The 19,017-nt window shown below is 31.6% G+C and overlaps 1 protein-coding gene across 1 annotated transcript; it reads left to right on the top strand.

The window, feature by feature from the left end:
• The first annotated feature begins 12,099 nt into the window (after nucleotides 1-12,099).
• LOC144548213 (peroxisomal membrane protein PMP22-like) lies at nucleotides 12,100-15,609 on the top strand. The gene is made up of 7 exons (XM_078296919.1): nucleotides 12,100-12,271; nucleotides 12,409-12,507; nucleotides 13,953-14,051; nucleotides 14,219-14,294; nucleotides 14,594-14,664; nucleotides 15,054-15,139; nucleotides 15,383-15,609. Exons 1-7 carry the CDS (start codon nucleotides 12,200-12,202, stop codon nucleotides 15,432-15,434), a joined length of 555 nt encoding a protein of 184 aa, XP_078153045.1. The 5' UTR covers nucleotides 12,100-12,199; the 3' UTR covers nucleotides 15,435-15,609.
• Nucleotides 15,610-19,017: the final 3,408 nt, after the last annotated feature.

Below are 19,017 nucleotides of genomic sequence, written 5' to 3'. Positions count from 1 at the left end.
CAATCTTTGCTAACTTATCAGCCATATCGTTCTGACTTCTTTGAATATAATTATATGAGAAAGAGAAATTTTCTTGTAACAGCTTCCAACTTTCTAAGACTTCCTCGAATACAATTACAATTACCAATAAAATAATAACAAATGGGGGATGTGAATTAGTTGTTTCTAATCCACATCCCCCAATTATTATTATTTTATTAGTAATTATAATTGTATTTATTGTCAATTATAAATAGTTGTCGTTTTGACGTCAATTGCACTTGAATTTTAGGCATTGATCATTGATGCTGCCTTTGCCCAGAGATGGATCCACTAAGACTCAGTTGTTCTTTTTGAATTTTAAATATTTATGAAAATTTATAGGTCCGGATCAATTTTTTTTTCTGGTATTTTTTGTCTCTTTATGAAATTTTGATTTGTAATTTGGGTTAAATTTAGAGTTAAAATTAAGATATTTTTTTAAATTTATACTCAATTAGCTAATGAGTTTGAACACAATTAACTATTTAAGTCCAATTGACAATTTTCTTGCTTCTCCGACAAAAATTCTAAATCCATCCCTATTTCTTTCTTTCTTTTTTAAATTTCAAGTAGCTAATATACAAGAGGAGGGATCCAATTACACCGTTTTTTGGTGACACCGGATTACACTCTACATTTTTAAAGTCCAAACAGTCGATCCAAATCGTTCAACATAATGGATATATTAAAATGTGCTTGCAGATCAAATTTTACATTTTTTTAATTTCTTTACTATTTATTAAGATGGGTACAAAAATTCAGTGGTCTGAATATAGCGATTTTTTAAAATACTTAATAAATAGTAAAAAAATTCAAAAAAAATATAAAATTTGATATGCAAGCACATTTTAATATATTCATTATGTTGAACGGTTTGAATCGACTATTTAAATTTTGAAAACTTTATAAATAGAGAGTATAATTCGGTGTCACCAAAAAAGATGCAATTGGATCCCTCCTCATTATACAATCCGTATTATCAGAGAAGATTCTAGACATTTGCTCAGTGTTGAATATTGAAGACGTATAAGCGGTTAACTCTGTTGTATATAAGTAAGGTTAAGATATCTCATTTTTTGTATTCTAATAATGTCTCACATTCTTATCTTTATATTTTATATTAAAATGTGCTGAAGATCAAACTTAGTACAAAATGCTGCTCATATTGTGTGTATAATTTGTTGTAGTAATTTTTAGTTCAAATTTAGTCCAAAAATTTATTTGTTAAATAAGTGCGTTTTATTGTCTATAATTTTACCGTCAAATTTTATGTGTACTGATATCTCCATATTTGATCTATTGTTCCGACCAATTCTTGTACCAAAATCTGCGTTTTAAACCACCAAATCGCGTATTTTACATTGAATATCCATAGAATGTGGTACTGCTGCGATTTCATTCTTATTTTGCAGAAAACGGGCGAAATCAGGGAAGTTACTGAATTCTGAGACTCTGCACGCGACCCTCATCACATCTGACGCGACCTTTGTTCGCTTACAAAGGTATGCTACAAAGTCTCAGGTACAGCTAGCTGTACCAGTTTAAACCTTGAATCTACTCTCGTCTAAGGTTGCAAGTGCACAACCCTATCCGTATAGTATAATAAGGTATCGATCCTCAGGGACGGTACAATTCGACTCTAAATTCTTACTAATCTGAGTTAGGTACTAGAAGTGTGAAAAGTTTGGTTTGAATTCGTTTCAATTTCTCAATTCAATAACAAAAGATTGCAAAAGAAAATAAATGTTTGTTTCAGTCAAGTTTAAAATGATGTTTCCAGGGTTTCAGATTTCATCCTCAGCTTTGCCTCTCTGGACCTTCACTCGACTCGCATCATCTCTGATGCGACCCTAGTGATGCGACCCGCATGGTCTCCCATGCGACTCGCATGGCCCTCGAGTGAATGCAGCATTGCACCTGTTTCTGAGTTATTCGATTGTGCAAGGTTCTACTGACCCTACCCACGATTCCTGAGCCTCAACTCTCGTTTATTAGCACCAGAAATCTAGTAAGGAATTGCAATTTCACTTTCTTAGATCTACAACTTTCAACTCTCGTTTATTCGTGTTCAATCTAAGTCAATTGATCGGTTTGCTAAAGGTATCCACTATCTCTCAATAAATGGAAATCTCACCTTTCGGTTCAATTGATCTATCTTTTCAGATTTCTAACCTACCTCATGTGCTTGATTAAATTGCAAGAAGGATCAAGTCAAGAAATTAGAAGAGATGCAAGAAACATTCAACAATAGACAATCAAGATTCAAACAATCAAAATCAAGTAATGAAAGAATAATACTCAATCAATTGATCACAAGAACAACTCAAATTCAAATGCAATACATACAATCAAAGCCTTAGACTACATCAACCCTAGAAACAAGAAAAAGTCTACTCAAACAACATCATAAAAGAAGAGAGAAGAGAAGAGATCATGATAGAACCCAATGTAGCAATCTAGCAAGGATCTTCCCTTCTTTCTTGATCAACACTCCAATTCTTGAGGTATTGAATCTTCAAATTCGGAACTCCCTCCCTGGTAGCAGGGGTGACCTATTTATAGACATTTCAAAACGAGTGCTTCAATTCTGGGTCTTTATTGGGCCTTTGCTGTCTGCTCTGGAAGCTCGCGATGCGACCAGCGTCAGGTCCGATGAGGGTGGCATCGTCTCTGATGCTACCCGCATCGACTCTGATGAGGGTCGCATCGACTCTGATGAGGGTCGCATCGACTCTGATGAGGGTCGCGTGCAGAGTCTCAGAATTCAGTAACTTCCCTGATTTCGCCCGTTTTCTGCAAAATAAGAATGAAATCGCAGCAGTACCACATTCTATGGATATTCAATGTAAAATACGCGATTTGGTGGTTTAAAACGCAGATTTTGGTACAAGAATTGGTCGGAACAATAGATCAAATATGGAGATATCAACCCTCATCAGAGTCGATGCGGGTAGCATTAGACCTGACGCTGGTCGCATCGCGAGCTTCCAGAGCAGACAGCAAAGGCCCAATTAAGGCCCAGAATTGAAGCACTTGTTTTGAAATGTCTATAAATAGACCACCCCTGCTACCAGGGAGTGAGTTCCGAATTTGAAGATTCAAAACCTCAAGAATTGGAGTGTTGATCAAGAAAGAAGAGAGAGATTGGAGATCGCTTGGAGAAGAAGAGAAGATTGCAAGATCCTCTCCAATCCACCTTGGATCTTCGAGCTTCATCATGATCTCTTCTCTTCTCCTCTCTTTTATGCTTTCTTTCACCATGCTTGAGTAGATCTTTAGTTCCTAGGGTTAGGATGTAGTCTCTAAACTTTGTCTTTGAGTTGCATGTTGTTTTGATCTAAGTTTGAACTTGTGTGATTCTTTGTTTGAGTATTCATTGATTGCTTGATTTTGATTGCTTGATTGATTCTTGATTGTCTACTGTTAGATGTCTATAGCATCTCTTCTAGTAATTTGACCTTGATATTTCTTGCAATTGTGATTGAGTATTTGAAGTAGATCTAAGATCAATAGTAGCCGAGAGGTGAACTTTCCATTATCGAAAGGTTGTGGATACTTCTAGCAAACCAGACAATCAATTTAGGTCAGATACCAGTAGGTGAGAGTTACAGGTTGAAGCCTCGCACAAGAAATCAACTTAGATACGAACACATGTCAGCTTTGCTCGAGGACCATGCGACCCTCATCAGAAATGATGCGAGACGCATCAAACGGGTTGCATCAGAGATGATGCGAGTCGGATGATAGGTCCAGAGAGGGCAAAGTTTGGGATGAAACCTGAAACCCTGGGAGCACCTTTTATCATTGTTCAAAACCAAAACCTTTAATTGCTTTCATTTACTGTTAATTGAATTGTCACTCGAAATTAGAAATATAAACAAACCAAACCCAACTTTTCACACTTCTAGTACCTAACTCAGATTAGTAAGAATTTAGAGTCGAATTATACCGTCCCTGAGGATCGATACCTTATTATACTATATGGATAGGATTGTGCACTTGCAATCTTAGACGAGAGTAGATTCAAGGTTTAAACTGGTACAGCTAGCTGTACCTGAAACTTTATAGCATACTTTTGTAAGCGAACATGTACATATAATTCTAAATACCATAGAACAAAATATAATAGAGCAGAAAAAAAATAGACCAAAATTTTCAAACAATTCAGAACAGAACTAAAAAAAAATCAAAATCAGTACGCATACTGAGGGTGCGCACCAAAAAAAAAATAAAAAAAAAAAATCAATTTCGGTACGCATACCCAGTTCGTGCACGAAAAAAATTAGTGCGCGGACTGAGTATGTGTTCGTGGTAAAACTCAAATTTGGAGTTTTGAGTGGTAGTTGTTTAATTCTGATTTATTAGAGTGCTAACTAAAAAAATTTCGGTTAAAATCATGTACTTAATTTTTTATTTTTTTTGTAGACAATGTCATTATCCCTATATCAATACATATATTATATCCACGCTAGCTATCGTGGCATAAAACATATATTTTGCATATATTAATTTATTTCAGCATTTACTATCAACTTTATAAGCACAAATAAGATATATATTTTGTATAATCCACTAAAGTTTTTGCGAACCGTCACCTTTCTATTTGTATTTATTTTATTGGTAATTATAATTGCATTTGTTGTCTATTAAAGAGGTGTCTTTTTGACGTCAATTGCCTTGAATTTTTGTCCCTTTTGAATTTTGATTTTTCATAAAAATTTATATGTCCAGACCAATTTTATTTTCTATAGAACTTTTTTGTTTTCCTATGAAATTATGATTTATAATTCAGATTAAATTTAAAGTTAAAATTAAGATAATTTTTTTGAATTTATACTTAATTAACTAATGAATTTGAACACAATTGACTATTTTCTTGCTTCTCTAACAAAAAAATTCTAGATCCGCCCCTATTATTATCAGAGAAGATTCTAGACATTTGCTTAGTGTTGAATATTGAAGACGTATATAAGCGGTTAACTTTGTTGTATATAATAATAAGTAAGGTTAAGATATTAGATCCAACAAAGAATTGCGATTTACTGAACCCAGCTTAATTTAGGAAAGAGCGAGCCAAGCGGGCGAAAGGATGTAGCAACTAGCGAGCCATTTATTAAAAATGTAAAATTTGATCTGCAAGCATATTTTAATATATTAATTATGTTGAACGATTTTAATATATTTATTATGTTAAACGGTTTGAATCAACTATTTAAACTTTGAAAACTTTATAAATAAAGAGTATACTTCGGTGTCACCAAAAAAATGATGCAATTGGATCCCTCCTCATTATATAATCCGTATTATCAAAGAAGATTGTAGACATTTGCTCAGTATTGAATATTGAAGACGTATATAAGCGGTTAACTTTGTTTTATATAATAACTTAATAAGTAAGGTTAAGATATTAGATCCAATAAAGAATTGCGATTTACTGAACCCAGCTTAATTTAGGAAAGAGCGAGCCAAGCGGGCAAACCGCGAAAGGATGTAGCGAGCCATTTATTAAACTTTTTCTTTTCTTTTACGGCACACTCCATCGTGGAGTTCGCTCGATCGAAGTCGTCACGAGCTCTTCGTACTTCAACGTATCTCATTTTTTATTTATTCTAATAATAATATCTCACATCCTTATCTTTATATTCTATATTTGAATCATTTAAATATAAAAAAGATTTGGTTTTCAGTACATTTAAATTAAATGTGCTAAAGATCAATTTTTTTTTTTAATATTTTACAGCTTTTTCTATTTTCTAAATAGATACAAAATCAGAATATTTGAACCATCCAAAAACTGTAATTTAATTTGTACATATCTTAAAAAATTGCGGTTCTAAATAGCGTTTATAGCAGTATAGCGGAGAGGGAAAAAAAAAAAAAACTACAGTGAAAGCTATCATATATAGGGTTTTTTTTTCTTTTCAAAAATTATATTTTATATTTCTACTAATAATAAACATTACTAAAGTCCCATATAAGAAAAAAAAAACCAAATCGATTAAGAAGTTCTAATATTATCTCAGGGACTAGATTTTGTTTTAATTTCTAGAGAGCCCAATGCACAATGCATGATACAAATAAATTTAATTGATATAGTCTAATGCACAATGTTCAAATTTATTTAATAGCTTCTTAAATTAAAAAAAAAAGTCGATGTAATTTAATTTATGTATTGCAAAATAATAATAATAAACAACCCCATGTAGCACAGTGGGCCGCTATTGCCGCTATGCGTTATAGAGGACCGCTATTATAGTTATAGCGGACGTAGCTCGATTAGCGCAGTTTTACTCGTAACTTAGCTTTTTAGCTATAGCTAGCAATTTAGAACACTGAAAAAAAATAGTAAAAATTCAAAAAAATATAAAAATTTGGCATTGAAGTATATTTGAAAATGGAGATAAAGATGTGGAAACTTATTGAACAAAAGAAACTGGATCAACTTCCAATTTAAATTACAGTAGTGGAGTAGCGATTACATTTATTAATTCCAAGAACAAATATTACATTCGTAACTCACTATCCTTAGCCACATTGATTTTTATATATGCAAGGGCGGGTGTAGGGCTGGCCGCGTGCTGCACAGTTGTTGTTTCGTAGACATATTGGTTGGGAAGCCCCCGGATTAATAGAAGGGGAGGCGGAGCAGGCAGTAATGAAGATACTAACTAGAACTACAAGGACAAAAGCCATCCATATGCCAACACTTCTTCTTGCTAATTTCGTTGTCGCCATGTTTCTTTACATGTCAACTGCACACAACATATATATATATGAATTTAGAGCTAGGGGACATGGATGGAGATTGGGCTCCTAACCTTGTGGAAGTATTAATTTAGCGGTTGCATGTGATGCTTCCTGCCAAGAGATCTACTCGGGTACTCGATCACAGGTTGGATTTTGAGCCTAGTGAGTCACACTTTTGGGTCGGAGCTCGGCTCGTGATTCCGGGGAGTTGTATATGTCATATCAATATATAGTTCGTCTTTTTTAATGTATTATTATGTCATGGAATTGTTATGTTATTTAATTATTTTTTTAATAAAAGTTAGATGTTAAGTCATTCAACTATTTTATATATGGTGATATTTGATTGTGAATTAATTAAGACCGAAATTTTTGTTAATATAAAAAAAATAAAAATAAATTCTATCCACGTACTTTTGGGCATGATTTCGAAAATTGTCCAAATCGGTTAAAATCTCACCGGTTTTTAGGGTGAGATTCTTCCCAGTTTCAATAAAACAAACCAGTGAGATTCTCACCGGATTTTTTTTTTTTACAAAACATAAAATTTATAATTTTTTTTTATTGAAATATTACAAATATTTAATATATTTCTTTGAAAATATATGAAATACAATATAATTTGGTTTGTTAGAAAAACTGCGACAAATAATCCGGATCAACATTTTTTAGGTCGAATTTTTCGTGACTGTAAGAAAAATTAATATATTTCTTTATGTACTGTTATTGGAAAAAAAAATGCTTTAAACTTGAGTTATTGATCGCGGTTTAAAAGTCACTTCTAGGTAATACATAAAATATTGTAATCCTTCTAGTACATTTAATTTCTAAATTTTTTTATCTATTTTTGAAAAACAAACAAAAAACTTTAAATTATTTAATAATTGTTATTAAAAATAATTATTGATAAAAAAAAACCGGACCCGGTCCCTGTCTAATTGAATTATGTTGAATAATTAGTTATATTAGTGGACTGGTGAAAACTAATCCGGCCAAATTTTATTAAAGAACTATGGAACATGGTAAAGAACCAGACAATGACAATGTCTGATAGCGGCACTGGCTCAGTCACCGAACCAGATAATGCCAGTATTCTTTTCTTTTTGCCATGTTCGTCTGAATTTGTCTCATATTATAGTTATACATTTTAGTTATTATTACGAGTACGTTGTATCATATTTACTGCTTTTATAGGGAGAGTTTGTGAAACATGATTTTCTCTGAGAAATTACTGATTATCAGTTCACTGTAATTGGTATTTGTCGTCGAGTTTAAAGAAGAAAGAAAGCGAGTCCTCTAATGAGCATAATATAATTTTCAATTATAAGTATTGAGCATGCATTAATTATATATTTTCAATTATATTGATACAATATGGATCTCCTGTTTGATAATTTAACTGAGGAGATCCATTAAAATCATTTGGTATCTTCCAAGGAATATATATATAATATGAATCTCATTCCTCTGTCTCTGAGTGTGATTTGTCAAGAGCGGATTTTAATTTGGGAAGAATATACCAAGTCAAACGTTTTGACTTTTGAGGGAAAGAGGAGGTCAGGGCAGAGCGGGCAGCACGAACGGTCAGGCATTTAAATAAATTGAGACACTACAGACCGGGCCCTAGCCCGTGACTGACCTAAGAAAACAGATGGAGGATCAACAGAGAATGACAAGTGGGACCTGACCCATTCAGTACAGAAGGCATTAATTAGCAAAGGAAAAGCCAAGGGACTGATGGATGGGGTCGTTAATCCTCAGCAGCAGCAGCAGCAGCAGCAGCAGAGGATCAATGATCTGGCAGCTGACGTGTCGCCATCTCCTCAGTTACTTGATCAAATTAATTCATTCTCATTGTAATCAAGTCATATATATATGAGGAGGGTTTAAATGCACCCAAAATTTTGTGCACCCAAATACACCCTATCATATTTCTCCATTTTCAAAGTCCGAATAGTCAATCCGAACCGTTAGATGCGATCTATATATTAACATGTGCTTGGAGACCAAATTTTACATTTTTTGGAATTTGCTTACTATTTATTAAGACACTTTGAAAAATCGCTGATCCAATGGTCCAGAAAATGTAAAATCAGCAATTTTCAAAGTGTCTTAATAAATAGTAAGCAAATTCCAAAAAATGTAAAATTTGGTCTCCAAGCACATGTTAATATATAGATCGCATCTAACGGTTCGGATTGACTATTCGGACTTTGAAAATGGAGAAAAAGGATTTGAAAGATAGAGTGCATTTGGGTGCACAAAAATTTGAGTGCATTTGAACCCTCCTCTATATATATAAATATAGGGAAATCATTATGCAGAACGAGTTTAGTGATTTGAAATGATTATTAAATAATCATTACCATTCCGCTAATCGTTCAATTTTTCATTTTTGTATTTTGTATTTTGTTGGTGCGTATATTTTCAATTTAGAAATACATAATATATAGACATTTTAAGTTTTCGATTTAGAAGAGTGAAAACAAAGATTAATATTTTTGCATGACAGTGCTATTTTGAATTCGTACGGCATACAAATCATATATTATTATTAATTTAAATTTTATTATTTATACACTGTATGAAATTAAAATAAATAATATTTTTAATATCTTCAACAAAACGATGGCCCAAAACAGATCCTCGTAGAAAATGAAATCGTCATGTGGCTGCCCAATCAAATTTGTAGGGACAAATGTTTAAAACTTTATATTAATATATATATGAGGAGGGTTCAAATGCCTCCATGTTTTTGTGCCTTCATCATGTCTCCATCTCTCTCCATTATTTTCAAAGTTCAAACAGTCGATCCGAACCGCTCAACCTAACCTCCATACTAAAATATGTTTGGAGACCAAATTTTATATTTTTAGGAATTTTTTTACTATTTTTTTAGATAGGTACAAAAATACTGTTTTTAGATGGTTCAGATTTACTGATTTTGTACCTATCTAAAAAAATAGTAAAAAAATTCCTAAAAATATAAAATTTGGTCTCCAAACATATTTTAGTATGGAGGTTAGGTTGAGCGGTTCGGATCGACTGTTTGAACTTTGAAAATGATGGAGAGAGATGGAGGCACAAAAACATGGAGGCATTTGAACCCTCCTCTATATATATATATATATATATATATGTGTGTGTTTGAGAATGAATACCTGCCCTTTTCATAGAAGGCCACAAAAAAATGTTTAGATCACAATCATTAGACATTTTTATTTATTTTTATCAATATAATAGGGTTTGAAAATCCATCGTCCAATTATAGGCAACCCAAAATAACCAAGTACATAGAACTAAGATTTATATTTAAATCTTTGAAATATTGACAGTGGCTGTCAATTTTACAGGAAAAAAATAATATTTTTTTTTTTTTGACAATGTCATTATCTTATATCATACATATATTACATACACGCTAGCTATCGTGGCATAAAATATATACTTTTGCATATATTAATTAATTTACAGTTACTATCAACTTAATTTATATATGCACAAATCATTTTCATATCATTTATCAGTTTGTATAATCCACAAAAGTTTTTGCGAACCGTCACCTTTTTTTTATTATAATTATTTTATTGGTATTTTTTATTTGCATTTGCTGTCAATAAAGAGCTGTTGTTTTTATTTTATTTCTTTTTATTGACTCTGCAGATAATTTGAAGGTACTAATTAATTACCTAGGAATTTAGTATTAATTATTAACGACTATAAAAAAATGACCAATAAAATGAAGTTCATTGAAGAGCTTTTATTTAAATATTGCTTATTATGTTATTTTTTATATCACCGAATATTCCTCGATTATTTAATAAACAAATATAATAAATATATATTATAATTTGTGTATAGAATAAGTATTGCCCAATCTGATCCATGTCACAATTCCATCATCACTACTACAAAGGACCATTAATACAAAGTCAAATTGACCCAATTCAATTCTAACGGACATAAATTGAAATTATCTGAATTTTGTTAATTTCCTACTAACAAATTAACTGCATCAAAAATTAATATTTTATTTTTTTTATACTCAAGAAAGTTTGAATGTTTGTTGAACCACAACAAACTTGAGAAAACTTGATACTAAATAAATTTAGGAAGTAAATAATTAGTCACAAAAAATAATATTCTCTTACAGAGTTTGCAGGTTCGAAAAATTCAGATTATTTTATGAATTATTTTTTCCTCTCATTATTAATTTGGCACAACAAAGAAATTTTGAATTTTTACTTGGAAATGTAGCACTTACGCCTTCCTTTCCTCTATTTTTTAACGGTAGCCTTGCTCTCTCTCTTTTTTTTTTTTTTTTTTAAAGTAAAACTTTAGCCTTGATTGATAGCTTTGTTTTTTTAACACTAAGAAGTTTTGATATGTAGTTAAATCTTATATAAATATTTGATATCTCATCAAACGACCAGTCGACCATCACATGATATCTCAATAGATGAATATATTTACTTAAAATCATTTTAGTTTTTAGAAGACCAACTAATTAAAACACGCAGAGATGCAAAGTGTCAATATTCTATTGGCTGATGATTTTTTTTTCAAAATATCCTAAAGGTATCAATATTTTGATATATATTTTTTGACTCATATGAAAACATATTATCTCTGTATTATACCGTATTATATACAAATCACAAATTTTGGAGCTCACCGAATCATTCATAAATACCGAAACTTGTCACTATTGCTGTAAATAATATCTATATCAGAAACCTAGGAATTATTTTATAACACATTTTGACTGGATTTTTTTTTTAATAGAGACTTTACTGCTGAATTTTTTTCTTAGTAAAAATTAGAGATCAAGTTATAAATTCTTTAAGTATTTACAAAAAATTTCTGATTCAAATTTCGAACCTGTGATTTATTACAGGGAAGTTCTTGTCTTTGTCATAAGAACAAAAATTGATTTCCCTTGCAGCTGAAAATTTCAATAACTTTGTGATCAGATATGTAAATATCTAGTGAATGCATGGTTTATCAAAATAAAAATATATAAATGTTCCGTGCCATTCATTGCCAAAAAAGTGAAAAACCAAAAGCCTCGTAAAACCATGTACCATATGACACGCCGCTGATCTCTGCTGGTAATGCTTCAGACGTGTTAGTATCTCTCTTCTTTCTCTTTGTTCAATGATAGTGTTACTTTTTTCTTGTTCTCTCATTAAAATAATATATCTTAATAATATAAACAATTTATATATGCTTCGATACAACTGATGATGAAATATATATTTATATTATATATAACCTTTCTCTTCCATTCCCTTTCATTCTTTCTTCCAACCTCTTTCAATCAAAGGTGCCTCATAAACCCATAAAGGGACCTCTCTTTCTCACCATCTCTGTTTCTCAAAATTAATCAATCATTCAGTCTATGTACCTATAAAGAGTCTTTATAGTAGACATGTCAGAGATTGCAAGTAAAGCTTGGACTGTGTATGTAAACTCTCTTAATCGCCATCCTCTTCCTACTAAGGTTACAATTTTTACATTTTTTACCATCTTTTTGTGTCATTTTTCTTGTTAATTTTATCTCATATTAATTTTTCTCTTGTGGGTCTGTCTCTGTATCTGTTTCTGAGTTGCAATTTCATTTTTAATGGGGATTTATAGGCAGTTACAGCAGGAGTGCTAACCGGTCTTAGCGATGCGATCGCACAAAAGTTAACAGGAAACAAGCACATTCAAATCAAAAGGCTACTCTCCATGTTTGTAAGTAATTGAGTTTTTAATTTGCAACATTTTTGACACCCACCATTTATTCACAGTATGCAGTTGACTTTATCTCTGGTTCACATCATGTCATTTTGTTACATTTGGGGGTTGACTTTTTGTATTTGGCTTAGATCTCTCCATGGGGGTGTTCTGTTTTAAAATTCTAACTCAGGGTTTCAAGCTATTATATTCTTTTGAGATTTCTTTTTATTTTTTAGATGTATTGATTTAGCTTTCTTTTCAAACTTCAATTACCTAATGATGGCATCTTGTCTGTATAGCAAACCAATGCTTTGTACTGAGCTACTACATTTCATTTTTTTTTTTTTCTCCTGATATGATCTATACAAATACAATTGCAAGATTCAGAAATAATGTCTTGTTGTCTTGTTAGTAAGATATAAGTAACTCAATTAGACTTGGAAGCATGAACAAATTAGGAAAAAAAAATGCAGCATTATCCCCTAAAAATTAGGAAATTTCTGAATTTCTTTCAAATTGTAACTCCATAGTCCTTTGATTTACCAGTATCTTCCAATGCCAATTTGCTTTCATGTTAAATTAACTGTGATTAAATTGAAAGGAAATTGTTCTTATACAGTTTTACCCGTAATTTCCTATTGACATGTTGAAAGGATTCCTCTCATTGTTTCTCTGACAATAATTTTTTTCCACTCCTCATAGATGACATTCTTTTATTTTGCAATCAGAACATGCATTGTACTGGTTAAAAATAATAAAAGATTTAAGGTTCATCCAATGTAGAACGTGCACTGTACTGGGCTAAAAATAAATGTAGGAATCAAATTCAGCGGTCAAATAACTGAATGAATGTCTAAGTTATTATTTTTCTTTTTCAATGAGTCCACTGCAAAACATAAACAATATATATTACACAAACCACAAACCACAAAAATCAAATGGCAGTTATCTTCCCATTTTCTATTTTTCTTCAAAAGAACCAAACCTCAATTATTTTCTTTGTTTCTCTCTAAATAAATCAGGCAGATACACAATTAATTAGTTTTGAGATTTGATTTAGGGTGCAAAAATTTCTTCTCATATTGTTTTGTGATAGCCATAATATATTGTTGTCATTACTAGCACTACTATTATAATAAAAATATCTTTATAATATTTTTTATATATAAGTACAACAATAACAAGGAAAATAGATCTTATCATGCATGTTTGTTATAAATACAATTATCTATAAAAATATTGATCATGATAAAAGAACTATTAATCAAAGGAAAATTGACAAATTTTGTTAACTTTTTTTCTGTTTAATGGTTTTCCTTTCTCCATTTGTATCATATCACTCATGAGCTTTTCCAAGGAAAACATGTAAAAATAATTATGGATGGATGCAAATTAATATTATAAAAGCTAGATAAACCAGATATGATATATGCATAATGATTTTGTTGTGATATTTGTAGCTCACTGGTCTTCTGTACATGGGGCCATTTGACCATTTTTTGCACAAGCTTCTTGATAAACTGTTCCATGGAACCAAAAAGGAAACTATTGCCAAGAAGGTGCCTTCAACATCCATTTCTTTTCTTTCAATATAAAGTACCAATTGTATTCTTTTGTTTAAAGTATAACAGTTCAATTCGGTTTCGAAAATCTAATAGAATTATATTTCTAATTTCCAGTAAGTACCATTTTTTTGTATCATTTCTTTTGTTGTTGAATTTTTAAGGTGTTTGTGCAAGAGTTCATTATATCACCCATAAATACTGCACTCTTCTTGACATTTTATGGCAAAGTTGTTGAAGGTATGTGCTCCAATCAATTTCTCTCCAAATCATGATCATCCACTAGTGCTAATTTGTTTTCTCTCTAAATCATCCACTACTTTTACAATTTCGAATAAATTAACTTGCATAGAAGTTATGTCTAGATTAATTCAATTATTATTTTTGTGTATATTTGAACAATAAAAGTTACCGGAATATTCAGCAAGATAAAATTGTTAAAAAAAAAAACCAGAAAAAAACATGATAAATGTTGGTTTTTGCAGTTAAAAAGCATTTACCAGTAACAATTGCTATTGACTGTTCATTAATTATTGCAGGAAAGCCCTTGAGTGCAGTGAAAGACAAGGTCAAAAGGGATCTTCCATCCATTCAATTTGCATCTTGGAGGGTATCCTCAATTAATTTCTCAATTTTATATAGCTATCATTCAAAATTGATTTAACCTTATAACATTCTCTTCATTATTTTGAGTTTTTGAGAATTAAGTTAAAAAACTTATAACCTTGTTGTACCTTCTATTAACTATTGTGCAATTTACCCATTGGAAAATATAGTTCATAATCAATAACCAAAATAGCATTTTACTATTCAATACCTTTTCACCCAAAGTACATTTTGATATTGTTTGAAAATTTAGCTTTTCAAAAAAGGTTGGTTGTGCATTTCTAATCAAAAATTTGAAGTGGTAACTTAAACACAATCTAGAAAAAAAGAAGTAAATATATTTCATACATGTATAGAAATAAGCATTTTACTGACTCCAAAATTTTCTTTCAGTTTTGGCCATTTGTTGCATGGTTCAACTACCAATTTGTGCCGATGCAGCTCCGTGTTCTCTTCATGAACACCATTGGTGTTGGATGGTAATTCATTTGCTCATATTTTCTTTTGCATTTTTATCTTCCTCCAAATTGACAAGTTGGGTTTTATCATTCTAAAAATTTCTCATTTGCTCAAATTATCGCTGTTAAGTTTCAGCTAAGCCCCAACTGATAGTGAGTACCAGTACATGCCAGTAATGGACCTGACTGATACAGTACCAAACACAGATATAGCAAACTAAGTTGGAGATATCGTATTAAACTCAATTTTTTTTTATAATTCAGGGGAGTATTTTTGAACATGAAAGCACGCTCAATCGCACCTAAGACAGTTTAAAACAACAAATCGATACATTCGTTTGATGCGAATTCTCAGCTCACTGATCTCTCATGGTGTTCTAATTGTAATCCTTATGCAATAGAGAGTAAAGAAATCCATCTTTTTGTTTAATATTCTTTTTGCTTGTGCTTTTCATAGTTCATCAATAGAAGAATTGTATTGTTTTGAATAAGCAAGTGATCCCTTTTTTATATTTTTTTTTAGAAAAAAAATAACTTTTTTTTTTTGTGTCGACGCAATTCGCAAGTGTAACCATTTTTATTGTTAGAAAGGTAATAAATATTTTTTATTTGGAAGCACTCATGAATTACACAATAAAAAGATGGAATTAGATAGGTTGCAACTTTTGTTGATGATAAAAACTAATTTGTAAATATAGAATACAAAATTACCAAGTTAGAATAGTGCAGAATAGCACAAAATACCCAATAAATTTAAATAGTACTATTCTGACGCTATTCTTCATTTGTCAAGGAAAAATTAGCTGCACAATCATGAGTTAAACACTTTTATATATTTAGATATTTCTCCATTCAAATAATAAACCTAATTATTTCTCCATCAAATCTAATTTTTATTGATATATCCCTTTTAGTTAAAACAACTTTATTTAAATTGGAACTTGGGAATAAAATAATAAACAAATGGTATATTTGTCCTATATTAAAAGGGTAATTATATCTTCCCCGTGCTTTCATCCCCCGTTCTGTCCCCCGTCAACTCCAGGCAACGCGCATAACTGTCAAACGCAAAATCGTAGCAATCTCGCTCGTACAATCCCCTCTCTCAAAGTCGTAGCAAAATCAAATTCCTTCTTTTTCTCCAAAATCACATCACGCTCTGCCGTCTCTACTCCACCGCTAGCTCCCCCGCTGACGATCTTCTCCCACTTTCTCCATCGGAGCCCTCTGACTTCTCCACCCTCCTTCGTCTCTGGCTCAGCGTCTCACTCCTCTCTGCCTCCTCCGCTCCTCTCACCTCGGTCTCCGGCTCGGGCGCTGATGAGTCGATCTGCCTCTTGAATCACTATCTTCGGTCTGAAGGTGGAAAACACGGACCCGATCTGTCTGGATCAGCTTCAAACTTTCTAGCCTGAGCGAGAAGTGCAGAGGAAAGGAAGGTAGAGGTCAAGGTACTGATTCTATGTGATTAGAAGACGATCTTGTTGATTTTGCAAATTCTCTAGTATCAAATCACTATTTTGCACAGATTTGGTACTGGTTATTGAAATCAGAGGTAAATCTGAATTAATGAAAAGGTTTTTTCAGATTAGAAATTAATCAGAGACTTCCTTTGAATTTTGCTTCATGCTTGTCAGACATTGAATCAATAACGAAAGATATAAGAGAAAAGAGTTGATTGATCCGTTTGATCAATCTGGTAAGAAGCTTGCAACTAATCTAAATAAGAGAAAAAAGTTGATTAATCAGAGACTTTATTACAATTTGTACGCATGATATGCCAACATAGTTTCATTGGAGTGTTATTCACTATATCAGAGGGAATTTTTGGTGATTATTGACATTTAACCCTAGAGATAGGGGAATGAACAGTACTGGTGTACATAAACTAGTTCAACATAGTTTTGACATGATTTCTTTTGGTTAATTGTTTAATTAAGGCTTACCTTAGACATTGGACTTTTAAGCTTCTCGTTTTTCTTGCTGAATGTTGCATGTTTGTGCTATAGATCAAGTGGTAGCTTCTCTATTTAATTTTGCTTTTTTTTTAGATTTGATAGTTATTATACATTGTGATCTCTTATACTACTTCCAAGCAGGTGTTGATCTGTAGAGGATGAAAGGAAAAAAAAACTACGCAAGGTGCTGAAGACAAAGATACTTATGGTTACACCCCTCATCTATTATTATCTTATTTGTTAATAATTTGGTACGATTGGTATGGCCATCAAGGAATTTAGTGAGATGCACTATATGTATCAAGTGCAATTTTCAATTATTTGTATGTGACAATTTCCTCTCTTGTCAGAGGAACCGAATGAGGATCTGATGATTGCTTTGAGGAAATGAGCTGAAACTGAACCCAAATATCTTGTAACGTTTGTTCAAAATGATGCCACTGACTTGAGACATCATTTTCCATGTGGTTTTGGTGCCATCTGTATTGTTCATGTGTTCTTTAGAATTCAAAAATTAGTGTATTTCTGTTTATAAGGTGTACATATTTTATTTTTGAGGTGTGAATACTTGATAGTTTTAATATGAATACCTGATATAATAGGCATAAGACAAAATGTACTTTATGTTGTATGAGGTGTACATTTTTAATTTGTACAATGTAAATACTTGATTTGTTTGATATGAATACTTGATATACTTGTTTGATCGAAGGTTGTATTACTCGTCTAGCAAAGACTAAAGTTTCAAGTACTGAGTTATTTGCAAAGAACAAAGCTTCATTAATAGTGAATTAGGCCAATGCGTACTAAGTACTAAGAAATGACAGAAAAATAAAATTTTGAAAAAAATAGAGGCATGACTACTTAATATTTTAGTTATTAATACTTGATATCTTAGATATGAATAATTCAATATGTATGTGTGAATACTTGATATTTTAGGTATGAATAGTTCAAAGTATATGTACGAATGTTAGATATCTTAGGTATGAATACTTCAACGTATATGTATGAATACTTCCCAGAAGTATATGTGTGAATACTTCCCATATTACATGTTAATTTCATCAATTTTCAAAAAGAGATTTGTAACAAAGTACATTTATTTAACAATATGTTGAAATAAAATGCTCTACAATGTAAATATTCACACATCAATTCATATGTGCGAATACTTTCTATTAAACTTGAAAAAAAATAGCTTGGCTTGGGGTGGGGCTGAGCAACCGGCTTTTTGTTTGGGCCTAACTCTCTAAAATCTTAATCCTCAGCGAATTGTGTGGTGAATGGTTTATTAACCAGGCCTTAGAATGTGTCGCCTCGTTTCTGAAATAAGGGCTCAAAGAGATGTATGAATGAATACTTGATGTCTTATGTATGAATACTTCAACGTATATGGATGAATACTTGATATCTTATATATGAATACTTCAACGTATATGTATGAATACTTCAATGAAGTATGTTTTGTTTATTTTAAATATTATTTTTGTTCTCTATTTTGTAACATTTCAATTACATGATCTGTAAACTTTGATAGATTATTTTTGTTTCGACAGTGAAACGTATATGGATAAGTGATGTGTCCATTTTTTTTTTTTTACACTTGCACGACGAAGATGAATACTTTCTCGATGAGGTATGAATACTTACGTGACGAGATATGAATACTTTGCAACGGACAACTTGAAAGTATGTCATCATTAATTTCATTTGAAAGATAAAATTGTGTAGAAAACATTCGTGGTTTTAGATTTGCAAAATTTCTCACAGATCGTCAGAAATATTGGTTAGATTGAACGGTGAAAAAAAACCACCTCTAAAAACGTGTAAAAGATGAATGAGTGATGTATCTAGTTTTTTATATTTACACTTGCACAACAAGGATGAATACTTTCTCGATGAGGGATGAATACTTGTGCAACGAACAACTCGAAAGTA

Source organism: Carex rostrata, chromosome 32 (genome assembly GCF_964058835.1).
Source record: "Carex rostrata chromosome 32, lpCarRost1.2, whole genome shotgun sequence".
NCBI lineage: Eukaryota > Viridiplantae > Streptophyta > Magnoliopsida > Poales > Cyperaceae > Carex > Carex rostrata.
The sequence above is the reverse complement of the archived record's forward strand: the minus strand, read 5'-3'. Positions and strand labels throughout refer to the sequence as shown.

Coding starts and splice junctions, on each gene's coding strand:
- LOC144548213 (XM_078296919.1), top strand. CDS start 12,200: ATGTCAGAGATTGCAAGTAAAGCTTGGACTGTGTATGTAAACTCTCTT. Junction 12,508..13,952: donor AAAGGCTACTCTCCATGTTT/GTAAGTAATTGA, acceptor TGATATTTGTAG/CTCACTGGTCTTCTGTACAT. Junction 14,665..15,053: donor TTCAATTTGCATCTTGGAGG/GTATCCTCAATT, acceptor ATTTTCTTTCAG/TTTTGGCCATTTGTTGCATG.